Source organism: Takifugu flavidus, chromosome 14 (genome assembly GCF_003711565.1).
Source record: "Takifugu flavidus isolate HTHZ2018 chromosome 14, ASM371156v2, whole genome shotgun sequence".
In the NCBI taxonomy this organism is placed as follows: domain Eukaryota; kingdom Metazoa; phylum Chordata; class Actinopteri; order Tetraodontiformes; family Tetraodontidae; genus Takifugu; species Takifugu flavidus.
In genome coordinates, this window is record NC_079533.1 from 9,594,742 (window position 1) to 9,618,576 (window position 23,835).

Below are 23,835 nucleotides of genomic sequence, written 5' to 3' on the forward strand. Positions count from 1 at the left end.
CTGATCATTAATCTTGTATTGATATTTTTGACTAAGCTTGAAAACCACAACTGTAGAATTGCCGTATTTAGTGTTTCAGGATCAATTAAGTGTGTGGGAGTCTTTCAGTGGTTGCATATATGTGTGTGTCAGTGTTTCAAGCACTGCCTATTATCCGAGAGGCTGTGAGCCATCAATGACTAATGTGTCAGTCTGTCACAGTCAAGGACCTACCATATGGCACTGGTGCCCCCCCTCCACACACACACACACACACGCACACACACATCAGTGTCCCTTACACACACACAGACACACAAACAGCACACACACCATGGGTGGGCTGGGTAGAGCAAAAAGCAGGTCATCTGTAGTAAGGGTAGAGCTGTCACGTTTTCTGATTGGAATAGGAAGATTTGGGCAACCTTTAACAACGTCTACTGTGAAGAAACACTGGGGAAAATTGTCCGTTATTGATTTCAAATCTAGACTCTTCTATAAAAGGCCCAGGCTGCTGCTGGTGGCCCGCAGACAGAGCGGAACTGTGGTCACCTTTCCCAATAAGCCCCAGCAATTACCGCCCAGCAGGTGCAGGCTCTGGTTAACTCCTGACATACATGTGGAAGCTCACAGATATGGAGATTCTCTGCGTCCCGTCAGCCTGCTGCTGTCTCCCTCTGCGCCTGTGTCGCCTTTAATTAAATCTTTCTCCATCAACTCCTTTTTATCTGCCCTTCCTCAATTTGTTTCCTCTAAACTGAAAGTAATTTTAAAGACACTGACCAGGTGAAATTGAGACCGGGGGAGAAGGGGGGGGTTCTTTCCTTTTACCTCTGCCATGCAGGTTCTGTGATAGCCGCTGTTAGCAAAATAACTTGATGTTGGGGATATCCCGGACCCTTGATCTTTCCTATTCCATTTGTACATTTTAAGGCTGAGGGGAAGGTCCAGTCTAAGAGTCTTTCATCATAAAGCAACCTATTATTTTATCTTACCTCATATATATAAACACGCATACCTGTTTAAGTCACAGTATGTGGGGGAATGCCCTGCGTGGCGAAGGTGTGCATGTTCTTTCTAGTTTCTTTTATTGTGACGCATCTCTACGTGGTATCTTCTTGGTGAGAGTCGGAGGTGGCTGATGTGACCTAACCTTGCCACCACACTCTGGTGATAGTAGCAACCCTCCTGGCGTTCCTGCTGATGACCATGACAGTCCGTCAGCGTCTCTTCCTGCGAAGAGCCACTCTGTGCTCTTTTTTTACTCACTTATGCCTCCATAAAGTCACTTTTTAAATTCTTTAATAATCAGCTCAGTAGCTTATTAGCGCAATGGCGAGTAACGTCACTCACATGTAAGCAGATGCGTTTTGTTAATGATCTATTTTACAAGAGATCATCATTATGATGATTTCTATATGAACACATTAGTGGATTAGCTTCAGCTCTCCTAAACCACTTACACACAGGTAATTGGAGTTGGGAATATTACTCCCACGTTAGACCTCACTATTCTGTGCGTAAGGCATGGAGGCATAATTGGGTTAGGGGTACATTTAAAAGCAGCTACTCGTGTATGCAGGGCAATCCAGGATTTCACAACTTCATGACTACTATTTAACAACTAAGGTCAGATTTACCCCCCTGAACAGAAGAGAAGATGGTTCTGCTGTCACTTTACTCCTGCCTGTGCAGAACGTCACAGCCGACTCTGGCAGCCGTGTTTTCAGTCACATTTTATATGGATTTGCTGGACACGGGATCACTCTGCGATCACACCGCAGAACACTGGTAGGATGCCTTGCTGTACGTGTGGGTAAAAAGGAAGGAGAGGAGACTTGGATTTGCGATCTCTATGTGTAAGAGGTATTAAGTCTTATTTAAACATATTAGCATATTTTTAATATTCTAGCAAGGGATCTGGTGCTGAACTGGCAGGTTGAAACTGAAAAAGATGTCTATTATTTAATCTTGAAAGTATTCTGAATGCACGCCTGTGTTTATGAAGAGGACCTAAAGCGACATTATCTCCAGTTTAAGCAAACAGTATAAGAACATTTAAGTCATTATATCTCCAGTTCCACCAAAGCGTACCACCCTATCTGTTGCCGGAGCTTCTTCTCACCACTGGAACCTGAGTCTTATGAAGCTGTTTCGCTGACAAAGCTTCGGCCCCATTCGAACCTTGCACGAGCGAGCGTGTCAGCCATGCAAAATGGAGAACAGTTGTGCTGTATGGGCAGAGTAATATAGTCTTAGGCTGCCTCTGCTGCACCTGATGATATGGAGCCAATAGGGGCATTTGTCAAATGCAATCAGGTGTGATGGAGGGGAGAGATACAGCGAGGGGAATAGAGAACAAGGGCAAGAAAAGGGGGAGGAACAGCTTGAATCTCTACAGAGCATCAGCTGCGAGGGGACAAAGACCAAACCCGACACACACATGCACACACACACACACACACTTTTAACAAGTTGAAATCACAGATGAGATCATTTCTGAGTAACACAACGCATGATTTGTGCACTCAGCAATGTTATACTTTAAAAAGGCACCCCTCAAATACACAAATTTTCTAAAATGCCACAAGGTCGGATTTTAATCAAAGGTAAGAGACACTCGGCTCTTCATTTCTGTGTGAACTATGGAGCCATCGCTTATTCTACTGCTCTTTTCTAAGCCTATAAAAAGGCTCACAAGGTCAGAATAAAGGCTAGTGCAGTCCCCCGAGAGGGGCACTTGAATGGAAAGTCTGAATCTGATTTACAGTTTGGCCACATGTGCAAGCTGCCAATGACCGGGCAAACAGCCAGCCAGCCCGAGTTTGGAGTGGAGGAGAGTGTTTGTTGGCTGCAGGTAGTTAAGGCGGCCAGCCCTGTCAGGGAATGACAGAAAATTGTCTTTATATGGTAATTTTCAAATTAACAAGGCAGAATACAAGATGTGTGAAGGAACAAGTGTGATGATGGAAGCCTTAAGTGACCAAATCAGCCCTAAACTCCCTGGAATTCTGATATGTCTCACACTTCATGACTGTGTTCATACTGACAAGTTTACCTCATTATGTAAATCAAGACTGTGTCTCTTTTGCATGTGTTTTATCCTCAAACCAGATGGCAGGGTGGCAATTCAGTTAAATGATTTCTAAATAAAAGAGGAGCATCGGTGGAATATTGCACTAAAGGAAATCTCTGTTTTTTGGGGGTTTTTTTTATTATCTTGCTTTGAAAAACCAACGCATTAAGCCAATATAAGGACATAACTCTGATAGATGTGCCACTTTGCTAATTTGAATCTGTTGCACCGCAGGATGGGACTCCTGCTGTGTAAATACCATTCACTCTCTAAAACACATTAACCACCGTCACGTGTTCGCCACCATTCTTTCTTTTTATAGAAGAAAATTTGATTGCGGAACATAAAAGCAAATGTTGAGGGTTGAGAAGATGGCGATGCGCTGCAGAGATGATCATGCAAAGCGTTCCACCATGTGCCAAAGTGATTATTCCTGTTGCGGAGGCAGGTAAATAACAAAAGATGCTGTGTTGCCGCGTGTTCAGGCATGTAAGCCTCAAACGTGGGCATTTCTCTGAGCACAAACATTTGCTGGCACCGCTCGCACACAGCTGCAGCTTTGGTTGGCTGGATGAAGACAAGCAGGAGGCGCTGCCATGTTTGAACTATACATTCAGACCAACTGTTTGCTCAAATCACTGCTGTGCTGAAGCCGCGCTGGCGAGGCTGCAGAAATACCTGGACATGGTAATTAAAAAAGAAACTGGCTCCAAGTAAGCGCTGCATAATCTGTTCCAGTTTTTAAACTTTACTTCCGATCTGAGGTTCTCTCTGATGATCCAGGTTGCAGTAGGCAGCCGCTTATATACTAATAAAAGAGGGTGATTTCTAGTTTGTTCGGTGACGCCGAGCGTGTCTTCAATTCTGTGGAGATGCAGTATGGATTCAGCGTCCACTCATACGTTGGACATTTCAGTATCGCTTGAGGCTTCTGCAAAAGCAGGAGCTGCCAGTGGAGGCAGACTCATGAAAAAGAAACCTTCCTTCTGAATCCAAATAAAGCAACGTGGCAGCTGAACACAGCAGCTAATAAATATTAAAATAAACAGCTGATCGACTCAGTAGTGGTTACGTCCCTATCTATCAAAGGAATGAGGGAACATGAAGGTTTCAGCAGCCAGGCATTAGAATGTAAGCCAGGCATTACAAAATTGGTTTGTATGAGTACTTCTTTATGATGGTATTTTATTAAAAGTGGAATAAATGTACGAATGGAATAGGGAAGAAGAGGATTTCTTGACGGGTCTGATCCAAAAGTAAAAGAGAAAAATATATTGGAACATGTATTCACAGTGGTTACAAGTTAATGAAATAAAAAGCAGGAATAATTTCAATTAAAAAACTAAAACTACAAGGAGAGGTGACATTTCTGTTCACGTTAAAAGTCTTACTAATATCCACCACGTAAATAATAAACCAAGCACGAATAAAACCAGAGAAATTCCTGACCTTACAGATGTTTTAAATGAGTTCCTCTCAGCTGCTTCTGCACTCAAATGTGCTGTTATAAGAAGATCACAACCACTTCAAGGAAAAATGAACAATATTAGCTCTGTTAAGAAGAAGAAAAGTCCTACTTTTGTTGGCAGCCAATAAGAAACCAGGCAGGGGAACGCCTGCACAGATAGTGTCAGTCTTTCAACGAAGGCAACTTCTCTTTTTTTTTTTTTTTTTTGGACAAATATCCTCTCATTCAGTCAGCTGTTGGCAGCTGGAAGACTCTCTGGCAGACAACTCAATGCAATCACGCCATCACTGCAGTATGATACTGCCTGTCCTACTTTGCACTCACCTTCCATTAAATTCAAATCTAATTCAAATCAAATCAAACTCAAAGCTGTTTCAGATGTAATTCTGGCTCCCCTCCAAACACGGCACCCGTGGCTACGGACCACTTACACCCTGACATGCTGTAGTTGGCTAGTCCAGGGTTAAACGTGTGCTCCCGAGTTAAACTGATGCTTTCAGTCTTTTTTTTTTTTTTGAAGGGTGTGTGACTAATGTGTGAGCTACCAGAAAGAAAACTGGGAAATGACTGTGAGGTTCCAAAAAATGTTAAGTAACACTAATGTGCTTAAGCTGATTCCATTAAACACAATTTCATCCAGGACAGTCCTCACACCGGTTGGTCTGGATGTCAGTGAGGGGGGTTATTAGCATCGTGTAGCAGCCAATCACACACGTATTCAATGCATCTGCTGTGGCCTGCTCACCACAGGGAGAGATGCCTGGTGATTTATCTCCAGAGATCTTTGCAAGGTGCACGAAGAAGTTAATTTTTCAAGTCGGAGCGGAAATGCACATTCAGTCCTGTTCTGACACACCTTTTTTCAGGGTACATAATTTCATATCAGTGGGCAATTCATCTTTAAAAGGGATTACTGTGTCTTGGTGGCTTTTACAATGTGTGTTCAGCTGGAAGAGACTGATGCTGGGCTGGCAGTGGGCTTATCAAAAACAAGTTGAGCCAACCCTCCAGGAAGCGAGACAGAAAGGAGGATAAAATCCATGCTTCTGCTCAACTAACCATCAAACCTAATTACCTATGGATAGGACTTATGGGCCACATGTTGGGTTCAAAGTTTCCTGATCAGGAAGTGACTTAGGAGGAAGCCTTTGTGTGTTTGTGCGTGCATGTGTGCGTGCATGTGTGTGTGTGTGTGTGTGTGTGTGTGTGTCTGGTCAATGCGTCCGTGACAAAAAGATTAGGCTGAGAGACACTTGGTGGCAGATCCTGGCTCTGTGCCATTAGTTCAATCAAGCAGATTTATTTAGCTTTTAGACAGTTCGACCAGAACCCCGAGATACCACTTCAGAAATAAGCCAAAGATTATTCATGGCATGGCAGCCACGATAGGGATCCGTTGCCACTCGCTAGCACCGTATGCATCAATACATTGTTCAGTGTTAAAGGTAACGCGCACAAAAGAAGCAGTCACATAGAATTAAATCAGAAGATGAATTGCAAGATAATTCAGCAGACTCGCAGCTACAGCTCAAGAGTCTCAAGGTCATTTAGGAAGGCGTTTCAGTTCCTCCTTCAGGTGAGCGTTGTGTATCATCATCACTCCTGCAGAAGTTCCTGATGCAGAGTCGTGCTTCCTAGTGCTCTTGGGTGGTGCGATGTGGAGCCCTGACAACCCTCTGCAAAGATCTGATGAGGACAAAAGGGCCATTTGTGTTGAAAACAAATTTTTTCCCCCGTCCTCCTTAAAAGCCTATCACAGCAGAGCCGAAGTTTGACACCATCATTTTGTTCCTCATTTGGCCGTGACATGGAGGGCCACGAGGTCTGTCACTCAGAGGCTGACATCGCCTTCTGTGGACCTCCATTTGAATACGGCTGTCTCCGGAGCCACAGTGAGGAAATACATTCTGTTCAATCATCCATCCATCTTTTGAGGAAGTGAAACACAGGGGACGTTGTGACTTTTAATTCCCAGTATTCCCAGGATACTGATTAACTGAGGCTTGTGCTCAGGCCAGTTAGTCTATCTCACAGTCAGGCAATATACTATCAGCCTGATTGATGATTGGTTGTAACCCCTCATTAGATGTCGTTAGGGCAGAGTTTGATTCTCATTCCCATCCTACCCTGGGGAAAAAGGTGGTCAAGAGTTCACTAAACAGTTGTCAGAACACTGGGATAAATTATTCACATACTGGTGGACTCTGACCCTGTGGAGTCAGGAATATTTGTGAATTAGTGGAGTAAAACAGAATAAAACAGGCAAATTAAGAGAGGAAAAACACTTCTGCAGCTATTGCCAACAGCACACCTCTATAGACTTCACTCTGAGAATCCTGTGTATTCATCACTTCATTTCAATCACACGTTTGAGTCAAATAAGAGGAGGCAAGAGAAAGAAAGTCTTTTTAATTTAACTGTTGCTCCCCCAATTGCTTTCAACAAATGGAGAAAGGCTAGAAGACAAAGACAAACTACTTTGTTTCATCCATTTTTGTATCTTCACAATGTGGCTTATTGTGCCTCTGTGCCACGGAGGATTCTGTTTGCTGCACACGGTCTCAATTTTCCTTCTGTGCATCGACACCAGGAAAATGTGCAGCTCTCTGCAGCCTGCAGACCAGAGCAAGACAATCTTTCCGATTTTCTGAACATTTTCATAAAATGGTGGTTCTGTTCTGTTCTACCAAGAATCCCAAAGCATTTCTATCCAAACTTTAGAACAAATAGGGGGCAAATCAATACATATATCCAATCTATCTGAAAAATAAAACGGTTTTCCCCTACAGGCATTTTCTCCCACATGGACTAAATTGCAGCTTACAAGGTGTGGAGGTGGAAACGTCCACTTCCACACCAGTGTGATGGTGAGACTGCTGCAAATTACTCATGACACTTCCTCTGATGACATTTTTCAACATCCTCCCAGCTGAATGGCGCCTTCGCCACCCACCCTCCCACTACCATTCATCCACCATCAACACCCTTCCCCAACACACATTAATTCCCACTTCTATTCATGTCACAATGGCCAGCAGAGATTGTTGCCTCCTGCTTTCACCTGATTGACCCTTTGAGCAGGTGCTGGATCTGATCCAATCACAGTCAATCTCCTTTAAACATTTTATTCTTTAAGCAGAACAGGGGCTCAAAATTCCATCATTCAATGACCCGATCAGGCGCCGATAACACAATCAAGCCAATCCCGGCTTATCCCGAGGGAGCCATTTCAGGAGGGACAGCTGAAAGATGAGACTACCGACCTACAGAAAGGTGTCAATCTCCCCAGATCCACAACCCACTTCAAGCACCACATATATACGACACAGCGTCAAAGTCACTGGAGAAGGCCTCGATAGGCCTTTCTGAGGATCAGCACTTGCCCCCCCCACGCAAAAAAAATCAATTTCATCTTTTGTTAAAGGTCTGGTCGTTAAAGTAAAGGTAAATCCAGTAACCTGCAGCACATACATTAACACACGCCCACATCTGCTCTTTTGTACATAAGACATACAAAAGAACATGAATGGTGAGGCTCCATCCTCCAACAGCCATTTAAAAGCTATTCTACTGGAAATGTTGCTGGGCCACTGGGCAAATAAAGGTCAAGGGGGATATGAAATAGTTTGTCTAACTGGCCTTTTCCCCCTGTGTGTCCCTGCAGCACGGCAGCCGTATCCACATTCATAGCCAATTCATTTATATTGCTGTGCCCTTCTCCGTGCTGGTCTCAGCCACTAACTACAAGTGACTGCAATGAGATTGAAGCCTCTGGCTAAATCTCTATTGCAAGGCACATGCTCCATCATTGCGGCTCTGATCACTCCTTATAATCACTAAAATCAGACTATATCCTCAACTGATTGGCTGAGTCGCGGCAGAGAGGAAACAATCACAGAATGTCAGAGATGATGGACACTGAAACGTCGGAGTGGCTGTGGTCACTGCGAGCGACCATGTAAATGGCATGCAAATGTGCACCTGCACTAGCCGACGATGAGGAACGAACGACTGTGGCCTTTTGATAAGGTTCTTTTCGCTCAAGTAGAGTATTTGTTCTGCATTAATCACTCTTGGTTGCCATTTTAGCCAACGAACACGATGCAGATTGTTGAGGGTTCTTTAATGTGTCCAGCTGCTGTTTCGTTGAATCCTTGAATAACATCATTGCTTTAAAACGCTCTCTTCTTCTGACTCTTCAGGTTAATGTAAATTTTGTCATAAAACATAGACACAATGCTCTTAAAAATCAGTGAGGGTGTGTGTTTAAAACAGCGCTTTTTCTGTAAACTGTTTTTAACAAGACAAAAGAAAGTGACATTCGCGAGATCATTTCAATATTGGCAATTTGCGACTTTCTTGCAGTGAGATTTGCATTATATCTGCAGGACAGATTTATATGCATTTGCTACAAAAAACTTTTTTTCCTGGCCTCATCTGAACGTCCTTCCTGGTGCTTTTCTTCACTTAAAATGTGTGAAAAGAATGTAGAGTGTGCCCAGCTCAAGGTGAAGCACACCAGGGACACGCTGCAGTAGTAAACTGGTTGTTTCTCTGTGTTATGACAACGGTTCCTGCATATTATTATATTGGAATGTTTTTTTCCCTGAAGAAGTCCCTTTCTTTCCCTTTTTGACTCTAAGATTATGGTCTATCTGTTTATACAGTGGTGACCTGGTTGTCTCACTACCTTTATTATCCCCCGAGTCCAGTGGTGGCATTGAACTGGTTAAGCTCCTCCTCATCCTCCTCCTATTCAGCTCCACCTCCAGGATCTGGCTCTAGACCAGTGGAGCATGAGAACCAGGACAGGCTGGACATAAAGGGATGATTGTGGCAGCCCAGTGACATGGAAGCAAGTAGCTCTGATTAAACTAAAATTCAGCTTCAGGCTTGCAGATTGAAGCCCAGCGAACGGACAGGAGTGTAGAAACTGAGTCAGTGAGCAGGGTTGTTTCAGCTCAGCCAAATAAGGGCAATATGAGACACACTCAAAGCCGATTACAATAAACCAATGAGGAAGCATTAGCCACCGTAGCTAATTATGCCTTTAACTGTAGAGGGGGCTCACTTTGAGTCTGGGCTAGGCTTTGCTCGTACGTCATATCCAAATTTAAAAGGTGACATCTTATGTGGCATCATTAATCACCAGAACCCTGGTAAAATACTGGGTCAAAGCACAGGTTTAAGTCAGAGACAAATAGTATTATATCCACACTTTCTTCTTTTGCAGGTCTGCTTGCAAAAGCTATACACTAAGCCTGAATTTCTAAAAAAAAAACAGATGAGCTCGTCAGTGCAATACAGTTGTATACGGTAATACGCAGCGTGCACCTCTGATGTCATACAAAACACATGTATAATAAAATGAACTCCTGTGCAGTAAGCCCACTATTAAATAAAGAAAAGGAGGAAATAAGAAGTGCAGAGGCTTAACAGTCCAGTAAAGATGAATAACTATGTCATATATAGAGCACAATTTGTCTTCTCTACAATCTGCACAGTAGCACAAACAGCACTGCTTCATTTGACTTTATTGCAGGACAGAAAGTGCAGCAGGCTCCAGTTAAAAGTCCTTGAATATAAAGAGAGGGCCGGCTGTGTCGATAAGATTGTCTCATCTGGCTCGCAGGGCTAAGGTGCCGAGGCGGTGGGAGGGGGGGGGGGATTGGAGGGCAGGATGTGGCTACTATTAGGCAGGTAATGGGATCCATCTGAGATGCATTAGAATCAGCCAAACAGAACCACATTTCAGTTCTGTTCAAATGACTGCCACAATCACATCAAATGCACACTTTCCTGTACTGTAAAGGCCGAAAACAGGGAGAGCAGCGGCTGTAGAAGAGCTCCTCTGAAGTTGTGCCAAGCTCGGGCATGTGCTCTGTCCTAATGGTGACGGCTGGGAGAGTGGCATTGAGACTGATGTGGCTGAGAGCTGTCAGCCCCTCGCCATAACAAACGCCATCTCTCCTCCTGACAGAATGGAGACAGAGAGAGAGGAAGTGGGGGGTGAGGTGGGAGGGAAGGAGAGCTGAGGTGTGGAGGTTACAGACAGAACCTGTGACCCAATTGTGGCCACACCAGCTGTTTCTCCTCTGCTGCCTCCCTACTACCGCCATCTCTGTCGACCACATCCTGCTAATTGGCCTACGCTGACTTCGGCACACACACGGAGAAACACAACGCCTGCTAAATCATATCAGTGAAGCAGTTCGCTCCCAGTGAGGAGGAACATTTGCTAGCGCCTTAAGCTGTAGCTGCATGATGATTGATAAGTGCTTCGCAACATCCTTCCCAGAAATATAAATGACTAGCTGCTCTGCAACCGCGCTGGCTAATGTCCCCCTTGACACGCATCTAAGCAAAGACACAGAAAGGCAGGAAGATGACTGACTGACAGCTCGACCCACATCGGTGTGGAGGGGAAACTGAATTAATTGGCTGTGCTCTCTGGAGAATTCCAAAGAGTCATATGTATGTGAAGATAATGGCAGGTTGCGCTAACGTTCTTTGTCTCGGAATGCATTCATTTGACTTCTCAGTCTTGTTGCTGTGCACACATAAAATGTGTTTCAATATTTACCAATCACTGACCTTATAAGAGAACCTGTCAACCAAATAAGCCGCATGATTGCTGAACAGAAATATGTGTCTTATTCTGATTTTTGGACTGATTCATGAAAAGAGAATTGAAGAAACCTCTGATAATGACTTAAGTGCTTCTCTTATCTTATGTGCTGCAGCCTTAAATACCTATACTGATTATTTTATTGCCAAAGACACTCAAACCTTCTCTTATGCACGAATATACACATTTGCCTAATCATGCACCTACATAAAAACACTTAATGGCTTGCACACTCACACTCAGCGAGAGCCCTGCTGCAGGCACATCCAAGCATGCACAAGCACACTCTGAAAGTACACACAGAAACATGCACAAGATCTCGCTCAATCAGCCTGATTTGTTTGTTTCCTCCTAAGCATTTGAGGATTCCTCAAGGAGAGAGGGGAGAAAAAAAACTTTGTATAATCAAGTCAATTATGTCATTCAATCAAGTCGAAAATCATTTCAAGCCTTTCCTCGGATTCATTGATTGCAAAGTCGTGCTGGATATTTGCGTACCGCATTCTATTGTGCAAATAAGTCATCGTTATTTGGAACTGCAGGCCAGGCCACAGTGCGGTCTTCAGAGCCACTTCCGCAGCTAAATAGCTAAACAAAGTCCTTCACCTTGCTCGCCTTTAGACCAAAAAAATAAGACAGGGCTTTATTAGGGCCGGCTGCATATTGTCTCCGAAAAAAACAGTTTCTATTAATCTATAACAGCTCTTCTGGCTCCTGCAGGACATGCTACATTATGTGCCAGTGAAAAATCTATCCTCAGTGAAATTGTTTCAACTCAAGGTCAAGTGCTGATGTTAGAGGGGCTGTATCAGCTGTAGGTGACCTTGACTGGTGTGGAATATGACATGAGGGAAAGGCATCTCTGCTCAGTGTGAGGAAATTATCTGTGAAATGCTGCCACTGTATCAAAGCTTGTGTGTGTGTGTGTGTGTGCGTGTGTGTGTCCTTGTGTTATAGGGTGTGCATATATGCCTCACTCAGCTGGGGGTGCTGGTCATGTGAGCAGCTGGCAGAAACTGCTGCAGCGGAGGGAAACAAACAGCTGAATATGAGCTTCTGCTGAAAGTGTGTGCACGTGTGTTTTTAAGAATTAACTTCAGTAGTGTTGCCACAACACGGAAGCCCTTGCTTAGCTGCCTCTCCTTTCATATTTAGAGTCTTTTTTTAAAGTTCACACTGCTGGAGGAGGGAGATGGAAGCCTCGTCTCGCTCCTGGACGTGGCAGCTGGTGGCCGCCGCTCGTTTGCTCCGTAAGCAAAATTCAGATTGTTGAGCAGGCGTGTTGGAATGTGAGCGGCGGCCGCTTTATCTGCCGCCGTTTGCTTGTCGCAGCAGATTGTTGTTTGTCTCAGAGCCGGACGGGTGTCACCGACTTCTTTTAGGTTCAAAATTGGTGAACCAACAGGGGGCACTGCAAACTAAGTGGGGGGGGTTTCCCTTAAATGACTGAAATGACCTTCTGCTGTATTATTTTAATGATAATTGATATTGTGGCAACACTCTGAGGGAACTTTTCGTATTCTTACCTTTCCGAACTGTTCAAAATACTGCTTCACATCTTCCACTACTGTGTTCGCTGACAAGCCGCCCACAAATATTTTCTTTGTTCTTGTGACCATCTGGGGGGGGAAACAGGAAAAGAGAATCATTTATTAGTGAGGACACGTAGTTGCTAAACATGGATACACATAAATATTTGTGCAATTAAGGTTCAAAAAGATTTTAATTTAACCTAGTGTTACAGCAAGGTCACAAACGCGGAAGATTTTTGGCAGGAAACATATTCTTGGCTGAGAGCAGCCGATTTGTGTATTTGCCTCACAATGGCATTACAAATTGAACCTCTAATCAAAACAGACTGTCAAAGAATAAAAGGCCTCCATTTCATACATTAAAGTTTGTGTTCATCTTTGCAAAACTTAAGAAGCAACAACAGATATAATTTATGGACTCTGAAGAGAAAAAAAAAACAATTAATGAGCGCTGAAAGATGGAATCGGAGTGCATTAAAGCCTCATTTAGTTTCAAACGGCAAGAATATTAAGGATTATTACCCACAGCGTCAGAAAGGGCACGAACATCTGCCGCATGGAGTACAAGCTAAATTTAGAGGACCATTTCTCAGGGAAACCGAACATGTCTTTGCAAAAAGAAAAAGTCTTTTCTCTGGTGCACAGTTGAATCTGAGCATTGTGACCTCCTGACCTTTTGGTATTTATCCCAAAAAAACATTTATTTCCCCGCCCGCTCCCGATCTGAGGTGTTGATTTTCCTGGTGGCGGCCAGGTAAAGGTTGCTGAAGACTGGTTTATTTGGATTGCACGTCACGGTGGAGGTCACAGTTAAAACATATTATACCCAGGCTCCATCACCTGGTGTCTCCACGGCGCAGCGCCGCTGAAGCTGCCGCTGCTATTATGGTTATTGCTTTGGCCTGATCTGACTCGACAGTAAAAGAAGATGTTAGAACAACGTGGACGGCCTGTTTCAGCCGACCTCTGGTAATAGAGGTGATGGCTCGGCAAATGGTTTAGCATGTTTGATGTGGATGTAACGCTGCGCCTGAGGCGGTATCCACGTAGTTTGAGTGTGATCTAGTGCTTTTTGTCTACTAAGTGGAGAACAACAAGAGTCATTAAGCTCTTAAATACTACAATAATGGAATAAACAACTGCTTTGGACTGTCAGGCCATTGGATGGGACCATAGGTGACTGAACTGACCTCTTCCCATAGATCATGCTTACAGTCTCATAAAGGCCTATTTCTATGCCGGAGAGTGAGACTTTACTGATATGATGGGCCATCTAACGATTTTTGACGCGGCGTTCTGTAATCTCACTGGCAAACAAAAAGAAGCAGGGGAGGCAGCAGGGAGAGTCACAGCTCCTCGTCTCCCTCGGCTCACCGGAATCAAACAAGAATAAATGAAGGGGGCAGGATAAACATACTCCAGAGATGCACAGCACACTATCAGGGAGGTTGATGGAGTCTACCTTGATCAAAACGCTGACCCAAACACTTTGGATTTATGAAAGAGGCTTAACACCGGGAGAAAAGAAGCAACTTTCAGCTGGAGCGGTGCTAACCATCTGTCAAGTGCATTCCAGGTGCACCATCTCTCACAGGCGCACATGAACACGGCCTCCCACACACCAGCGCTCACTTATTAAACTGTTTTGGGCTTTCTTTTTTTTTTGCTGTTTAGTTGCTACTGTGATTTTTCATGTTGCCGTTATTGTATTACATTGTTTCACCACAAAATTCAACTAACCCGATTTTTTTTTTTTTTTTTTAGGCCAGCAAAAGAAAGATCTGCTTTACTGACAAGCGAAAAATAAAGTTTGTGGGAGGAAGTGCAAACTCAGCATCTACAGACACAATGAATGATGGTTCAGTCCATTGAGAAGAACAATAAGATTGGCTCTTTAGCCACAGCACACACATGATAACACACACGTACTGGAGCTGACAAAAGACAATATGTCCTTTTTAAAAAAAACAAAATCTTTATTTTTTCTCGTTTCTTTCTCGACTTGCTCATTGTGACATTTTTTGACGGGCACCAGGTGACGTCATCCCAACGGTCCAGTTTAGGGTTGCATGTTGGCCCACACCCAGCAGCTGCATCATCCATTAGATCCTCCTAATCACCCGCCTCCCTCCCCAACAACACCATGCCTCAGGCCACAGAGGTTATCAGCGAAAATGCTGCCGGAGGCAACCCCAAGCCAGACAGCTGCTGATAAACTGGCTCTGCGAGTATTTATCACCATCACTCACTTTTATCATGACGATCTTGGTAAAATATATATATATATATTTATACAAATAAATAAACAAGTCAATGTTCCTCTCTGCTGGCCTCTTTACATCGCCTGTTTGTTCTGTTTCCCTTCTGGACATCCCATCCCAAGGTCAAGCACTCAGCCTTGTCTTTATATTCTGACATGTCTACCCAATAGCTGAAGGGCCTGTGTGACTCCTGGTACAACAGATTTTTACCTCCAGGGCTGCAGACGTTTATGGTTTATACATGTGGAGTATCATCCAACATATAGCAGCAAATGCTAAAATGAGATTTTGCTAAAGGCATTGACAGAATGAATCAGTGTTATCCATATCTATTGAACACTTGACTGCATTTCCAGACAAATCACATTGTTCACAATGTTACATTTACCTAACAGGGCAGACAATAACATCCACGAGGCGCAAACCTGCCTTCATTTCGCTTCCATTGGTTATGATCATTCGTGCCCGGTGTTTTGTCTTCTCACAATTATTCAAGCCGGCAGGTTTAAAAATGGACCGCTCTTCAACCCAGTTTTTCCTTTAACCCAATTTTTCAAACATTCGGTTATTTTTGCACAGCTCTAAGAGACAGTTGGGAGTAGGAGCGTGCCTGGCTGAGCGCGTGTGTGCCGACACAAGTGTGTTTCTAATTTCTTGAGTGCGTGACGCTTAGCATGCCAGAGGGGTGTAACAATTACTGCCCTGATGCATTAGCATGCTAATAAAAGGCATGCCGAAGATACATTCTGACCGAAGATACTTACTGACAGCCAAACAAAAACTCTAAAAAGCTTCTGGTGTTCTTTCTCGACACCTTTCAGCTTTTTAGCAATCACAAAGAGCAAATGGAAAAGCCTTTACCTGTAGTAGGAATGAAATGACCTGTTTCATGAGGTCATCAACAAAAAGCTGTAGGGACAATCTCAGGACTCATTTCACTTAAGAAGTAAAAGCCAGCTGTAAACCATTTATGACTTCCAGAAGTAATAACAACATCCATCTTTTAAAGCTCACAGTCTGCATTCATTTTAAAACCTCATTGCATTGGCTTCTTTAATTAAAGATTAAAGGGACAAAAAGCTATTCCATCAACCTCAGGAGCACAATCAAGCACTGGGACGTTGTCCACTTTGCAGAGCCTGAACCAGTCCTTTAATGGGTTCTTTCAACCCAGTTCAATTGGTGGAAAAGAAAACAGCAGGCATGAAAGGTGCTAAGCAGGCCAGTCTGGACGGATACGCCAAAGTTTTGCGAAGGCGAAGCTGACAGCTTCTCTCCAGCTCAATCGGGTTTGTTGACAGCACTTTTTGTAGCGTTTGGACGTCTAAGACAATGACAGGACGAAACCAGAGAGCGTGAAGATGAGGAGAGGACGAGGATGACTCAGCAGATGAGTGCTGGGTAATATATAGGAAGTAGGTGATAAATAAAGAGCTAAACTTTCCTTCTCATCAGGAGACGTTTCTGTGTTTAAAGAAAAGAAATTGAGCAAAAGATTCCCTCCCGTCTACCAAACGCATGCAGGGCCGTATAACTGTAAAGTCAATTGGACCGACACCCCCACCACCCCCCCACCACCCTCATTAAGATGTTACACATGAACTGCTGGTGTAATAGTAACGCAGAAGTCTAATGAATGTTGAGCTGCAACAACCTGCCTAATCATTTTGGTATGGTCTGCAGGGGGGGAGAGGTGGGTCTTAACACAAATCCATACATAGCCAGAGGAGGAAATTGTTAATAATGGGAAAAGGGAGGAGCAGAATAAATGGAGGAAGCCCGCAGTCTTTAAGTGAAAGTGAAATCTTTAGGTTTCTGGGCAACATTAGGGTGAATTTCTTTTGGCAAAACATTATAGAGGCTGATCACAAACAGGACTAAGAGGCGGTTTGGCTACTTTGAAGTACCCCTCTCTGCCTTACAAAGCCATCGCATAAACTTTGGACACATCTTTTTAGGCCGTGCCAGGCAGTTAATTATCCAAGACCAGGCTTTTTCATTCTGGTGCGTCTGATCTATTATCTGATTTACAGACACACGCACACACGTGTGTGTGTATCCCATCGAAACACTGCACTTGGTTGCCAGTTTTTTTATAATCTTGTGCTCCTGGTTTAAGTGTGTGCGACAAACGTGGGGGCTGCTGGGAGAGTTGGGAAGCAGAGGGAGAGAAAAAAAAGATAAGCCCCTAGCTAATATTGCAGCATGCAGTATCATTATTATTTCTGGAAATTTCACTACTACTACCTGTGGCAGCAAACAACAAGCACAGTATTGCGCCCACAAAAAGCTATTAGTGTTTTGAACATGCGTGCGGCACGCCGAGCACAAAAACAAGGCAGGAATGTTATTAACTCCCCAAGAAAGATATGAGAAGGAATGAATACAGTGCAAAACAAAAAAGGGAGATAAGCAGAAAAAAAGAATGTGCAACATACGGTATTTATGCAAATTCAGAGATCTTAAACACACAGTTCCGCTCTAATCCTTGCAGCATTAACCTCTATCCAGACTTAAGCAGTTAGAAATCAAGGAGCCTTATAAAAAGCATCGCAGAGTTAATATATTTCTTATATCCTCTGATGACTTTAATTTATCTGTTTGTCTTTGAGACAGCAGCTAAATTCTGGCTCGGTTTGCAGCACACTTACTTGCAGCCAGTAAAGTTTTAGAAGAGATTTTAATCACTGAGACAGGAGAGAACTTATTTCACAGGCTTCGAACAGCAAGTGGCGTAATGCCTCCAACACACCTTTAAATTTCAGTGGTCGATCGCTCGATACTTTAAAGAGAACCAAATGATGACATATGAGGAGCCACACTGAGCAGCTTAAGATTATTAGGCTTATTAGCCTGTCCACTGGCTGCATGTAATAAATAATAAGCAGTAACATGGAGAGACATGATGAAAAGACCCAGATCCTGCTGAGGGATCACTATCACACCTTTTAATGGGTTTAATGAACGAAAACATCAGCTTTTGACCCGTGATGGAAAATACCCACACATGTTACTATGGATACCAAATGGTCTGCGTGCATGCATACGTGGCATACCCTGATCGATTACAGGATCACACCCCCACCAGATTTGGCAGACGGGGGTGTGATAGCGAAACCGTGCTCAGATCACATATTTGCTATCGGAAATCCGGACTGCTTTGGCAAACAAGTGTCACCGTGCTGGGGAGGCAGAGCCGCAGGTCCGGTTGTTCAGGCTGCTTTCACACCTTTTATCTGGGCTCAAATGAACCATACTTGGCAAACAGGCCGGGGCCCATATTAACCAAGTCAAACAGGTCAGGTCTGAGAGTAGATTAACAAAGTGCCCGTTACTGATCAAATTTAACGGGCATCTCTGAACAAAAGTGGTCATGCATGTGCGTCAATGTCGCGGCAGAAGGGTGTTGTTTAATGTGACGCTACAGTGGATGGAAATACTGGAGGAATCTGTGTGTTTACGCTTGCAGATGTCACTGAGGAGCAGACTATTAACCTTGGCGAAAGTCTACGCTCTCTAAGTGCCCTTCCAGTTAAGCTTGCAACAAATTACTGTCAACGGAGCAAAGTTTTGCATCTCCTCCTCAGTTTTTTAATTTAGCAGCGCATTAACTAAGACTGTGGATTGTCAGAGAGCCCAGCCTCGGTTCATCTGATTTGCATAAAGTGCAGTAAAGTAACATTTGATGCCAGACTGTTTGGACGTGCGTTGCACATATCTGAAAAGCAGTGAAGCACAAAAATAAAGGTTTCTGCTGCCAAACATGGAATACTGATTCAAAGAAAAGCCACTTTTTGGATAGTGAGTGTATTCATCCTGCAATGAGAAGACACGGAAATGTGTGCAAGTATGAATAGATGAATACATTACCTTCAACAAAAGGATACAGAATCAGAGAAATACCTGGGAAGGTGGAAGTGATCTAGGGTTTTTTTCATTCTTCACATCAGCTAAATGCAAGAATCACAACACACTCAAACACCGACAGGTCGGGCTGTGTTAAGAGGGACATTTGAAACGTCTCCCTCTCACACACAAACACACAGCTCACACACACACACACCAGTGGCCTCTCAACTCTCACCTCGTGATGGAGGGAATAAAATGGGGGGGGGGGGGGGCAGCAGAATTTACTCCTAAAAGACAGAACCAGTGTTGCTCCGGTCTGCTGTGATGTACCAGACACAGTTTCTAGAACGTGCATGAATTCAGGCTGAAGGGCACCAAACAATGTCCCCATCCTGTCATTTTGACTGTTCCCTCAATTCCAAAGCCGATGGGAACATTTCTGCTCTAACGGTTAGAAAGACTGCTGACTTTAGCCCCCAAATTCATTTTACATTGTGATAAAGTCTTAATCTTAACGATACCACCGCGTTAACTTTATTTCCCTCCAGAGAAGAAGCAACTGGTGAAAAGCTGAAGATGTGTCAAACTTTCTTGTGCATCATTGGTCAGTCAGGCTGGTGAGCCGCAGTTTTGGATGGCTTCATTTTGCCCTTTTGTGAACCACTCTGTGATTACGGAGAGGCCTAAAATAGCCAATGTATTTCTCCATTGGCGTCATTAAACCACAATATTGTTCAAAAGATGGACAGTTACACTGCCCACGGTTAAATCATTATTTTATAAATGTTATTTAAAAACCATTACCCAAAGAAGATCCATATGAAATCATTTTCCAAATAGCGCCGCTATCTGCTTTGGCGACGCTGACTTAGTCTGTGCTCGTAAAAATGGTATTATGACACACTGAGTTCCATTTCGATATATTGCAATGCTGTAAATCACCGCACTTCTCATCACAGTTTCATAAAGGTTTGCTCGCTCTCTTCTCCTATCTCTGCACCTACGTGCATATAATATACATACGTCACACCGTTTTGGAAGCTCTCAGGTAGGTCACTTAGCTCTTGCATTCAGCTATGATTACAAGGTGTAAGCCTCTATCGTGGCTTCCACCGCTTTCATCCAGACGGGCTGGAAAACAGCTGTAAACACAGAGCCCATGACAGGGAGAAGGCAGACGGGGATTTCGATGTCATTCCTCATATCTAAAAATAATGGGACAGATACAAAAAAGCCATCACACATTGTTGTTTAAGCCACAATTGTTATCATTCTAGCAGGGGGATATAATTACTGGCATTGAGATCCCGTCTGTGGCCTTGTTCGTAAGCAACCAGAAAGCACCAGAGAGCATCTGTCAATGCAATGTAGTATGATCAAAGGCCTAAACATTGCACAGACACACACAGAGAGAGACACGTACGCACACGCTCGCGACCGCAGAAACCACGGCCAGGCCAGGTGAACACTGCCTCTGCTTATCTGCATCACTGGAGCTCACAGAACGAGAACAGAGCTAATAAATAACACAATCCCTTTTAGTTTCATAGAAAACGGCAAAGGCCAACATCTTAAAGCGGGATTAGGTCATCAATCAGACAAAGAGAGAGAAAGCTAAGTGATTAGCAGCGGTAGTGTCTTTGAGCAAGCGCGACTTAAGGGTGAGGGGCACCGCCTAGTCCACTTCACGCCGGTGTACGCCCTCTTAAAAAGTGGTCCAATCTCAGCTCTAGTGTTCATAAATAGATCAGTAATTGCTTATTACAATACAATTAGGGCAAAGGAGATGAGGGAAGGAAAGATGCTTAGTGCAAATGTGGAGTGACAGGCCCAAGCACTCAGACCCTCTGGATTACAGTAGCCATTTTCAGACAGGCAGAAAATGAGAGCCAGTAGAGAAAGACAAAGGAGGGAGCAGGAGAGGGAAGGAGGCAGGAAGGAGTTGGGGGTGGGGAAGGGTTGTCAGGCACAGGGCAGAAGCTAATGACAACCCTGGCTTCAACTTGCGCAGACGTCTTTGAAGCCCGGCTCTGATCAGAGATGTGATTGCCACTGCTGCAGGGCCACCACTCCTATATTAACCTACGCTAACAACCATTCAGTGAAAGTCGCGGGCCCGTTCCGAAAAACACCTTCTGCTGCAGCCGACCATCTGTGGACCGGCCCCGAGTGGTGGCCAAGATGCGAGCGTGGGCCACACGTGTAAGAGATGCTGTATGCATATGGCCCCCACAATAACAGTGACAGTCAGGCTGAACATGAGGCCGGTTAGAGCTGATTAGCTGCACTTCCCTCCACAACCCACTACAGTTATGAAGATTGATAGAAGCAGCTTAGAGCTGATTATAGGGCCCATGAGATGCATGGGCCCATACCCAAACAGCACATTCTCACTGCATTCACAATGAGCGCAGCATGGAATCACAAGGCACAGGCCAGGCATAAAGCGAACGTTACAGGAATAAGAGGCAAATACGAGACACGGACAAAGCCAGAAGTGCTCTTAAGAGCTTTTCGGGTTATACGAATATTATGGTAATTAGATGCTTGCTTGTGGCTAAAACTGGCACAGCCCACGTTATGAACATTTAACAAATTTACAAGACAATATATGTGGAACATGACGGGGCATCTACAATTCACTCCAGGGTTATGAGAAGCAGCACGCATGCCTTCCTCGGTTTGTCTGCCTAGCGTGTAGGATAGAGCGCTGTCTTATGTATTAAAACTGCGTTTTTACATATTTTTGTAGACAAAACGGTGCAATGGGACAGAGATTTTACTTTTGTTGAAGAACGGGCGCATTCGGTATCATTCTAACATGGCACGATGACAAAAGGGCATCAAAATAGCAACGACCAGGCCAGATTATCTCCTTTAAACAGAACGTGCGTCCTGTTGGCGACTGTCGGATACCGACGATACTTTAAACCCTCTGCGCTGGGCCGAGCTGCAGTTTGATCCGGTTCAGCCTCCCACATACAGGAGACTGAGTCAGGACCCTGCAGTCACTCTTGCACAGCTATATTTGGGACGGGGCTCGGATCGTTCCGCCACAGACCTTTTGGATCTGAGTCTTTGCTGCCCCCTCCCTGTCTTTAAACTTTTAAATTTTTCAAGCTTTGTTCAAAGTGAAAGAAAATAGAAAGCCAATAACGGAGCAAACCCGTAGCAGGGCTCTTAAATGATGGTAAATATACTACGTACTATTTTGGTCCAAATCAGAATTAGTTGATTCTTGCAGTTTAAAATTGTCTTTGTGCGAACAGAATGAAAATGTGTCAGTGCACGGGGGGGATGTACAAAAATCAGACTAATTTAAATTCTCCAGGTGTAAGATAAAATAAAATCTATTTATCCCAAAGCGCTGAACAACGGAACCTACTAAAAACACAAGAGCGAGAGCCACAGAAAGCGTCCCTCTGTGGTAAATGTTCCTCTGGCTGGGCCCTTTGAGTGGCAGCCTGTTCACTAAGTTGTTGTTCTCTTGCGTGACCCTTGACACTGATACCAAATGTTAATTTTTGTAACAAGACCCCTGTCTAAGTACTGACAGTAAGCACTAGAGGGGAAAACAAATGGGATTTTAACTTCCAATTACAATAATGGCTTTTTATGACAGGCCCTCCAACTGCACACCTACACCACACACCTCTCTCTCTCAGACACACACACGCACACACAAACACACGCACACAAAACAGAGCCGCTAGTGATGCTAATGATCATGGAACCTTATACTCTACAAATGTGATGGTGTGAGTGATTGGGACAGAAAAAGGAGAGATAAAGAGATGGTCTCTTACATCAGCAGGGATGTCCCTTGTTTAAGCTCTAAATTTAGAGTTTTCACACACACACACACACACACACACACACACACACACACACACACACACACACACACACACACACACACACACACACACACAGAGCTGGTGGTAACCCTGCATGCACTCTATTGTCAAACTCCATTTTGTTCTATAATCCTTTTAAATCTGTAGTTTTCAAAATAAAAATAATACAATAAAAACTGTATTCTTTTCTCCATTCTGTAACTAACTCTTTTCTTCCTTTTTCATGCTCAATGTTCTGTGTAGTAAAGATATTTTTTTAAAAAATAACACATTATGTTAATTAACTTTGAGCCCATCACATTTCTCTGCTTGCTCGAAAATTATTCATCCCAATTGTGCTCTAATTAACACAAAAAGTACGTTCAAACATTTGGGATGCTCTTATAAAAGTAATTATTCAACATTTAGTGGATTCTTTCACGACTATAAAGCGTACATAGAATAAATGTAGTCCTTTCCTTCCGGAGGATTAATTTTTAACTGTCTGACTTTGGTCCAGTCCTACAGCTGCAGTATATTTAGCTATAACTTTATGTCCTAAATCTGTCCTCTTTCACACAGTTTCTTCACCTTCTAACGTACATCGCAGAGAGCCGTGCAAAGATTTGCAAAGCAAATCCTCGCCGGGAGGAGCCCAAACAATGACGTGCGGAGGACGCCTCCTTGTATCAGGACCACTGACCCTGGCTTCCCGCACCGACCTTGAGGACTTCCTGGTTTCGACCTGCTCCACGCCCACACACCTGAAAACTTTGGTGTTTACTGCCGCGCCAACATAAATTAACTTCAACATGTCACCTTGAGATGTGAGAAATTGCAAGAAGCACATTTTTCCACAAATCATTTTATTTACCAGACAAGATTAATTGATTGATTGGCAAAATAAGTGGCAGAATAATTACTCATCAAATAATCGTTAGTTGCAGCCATAATTAATTATGTAACCATACAAATGATTTACAGAGAATTTTCCTCACGCTGGCGGTAACAGCATTGTTGTCTAAAAATAAACACGGCCACATATGACTAACTGAACCTTGTTAATCATTTAAGTAAAACAAACTCCAGGCAACTGCCAAGATGATGGAAACACGCTCCATTGTACTACAGAGTTAATTGTGTGAATCATTGTTTTCCAAAAATAAACTTGTAAGTGTGCATCATTATTCACAGCTACCAAGGTCA

At 43.7% G+C, this 23,835-nt stretch overlaps 1 protein-coding gene across 16 annotated transcripts in view; it reads right to left on the reverse strand.

Moving 5' to 3' along the window:
- The window catches only part of msi2b (musashi RNA-binding protein 2b), a 181,863-nt gene that overhangs the window by 106,520 nt on the left and 51,508 nt on the right, over positions 1-23,835 (reverse strand). For all 16 annotated transcript variants that reach the window (XM_057054353.1, XM_057054347.1, XM_057054350.1 and 13 more), the window contains exon 6: positions 12,678-12,770. In XM_057054353.1, the coding sequence (XP_056910333.1) occupies positions 12,678-12,770 (93 nt within the window). The remainder of the gene's footprint in view (positions 1-12,677; positions 12,771-23,835) is intronic.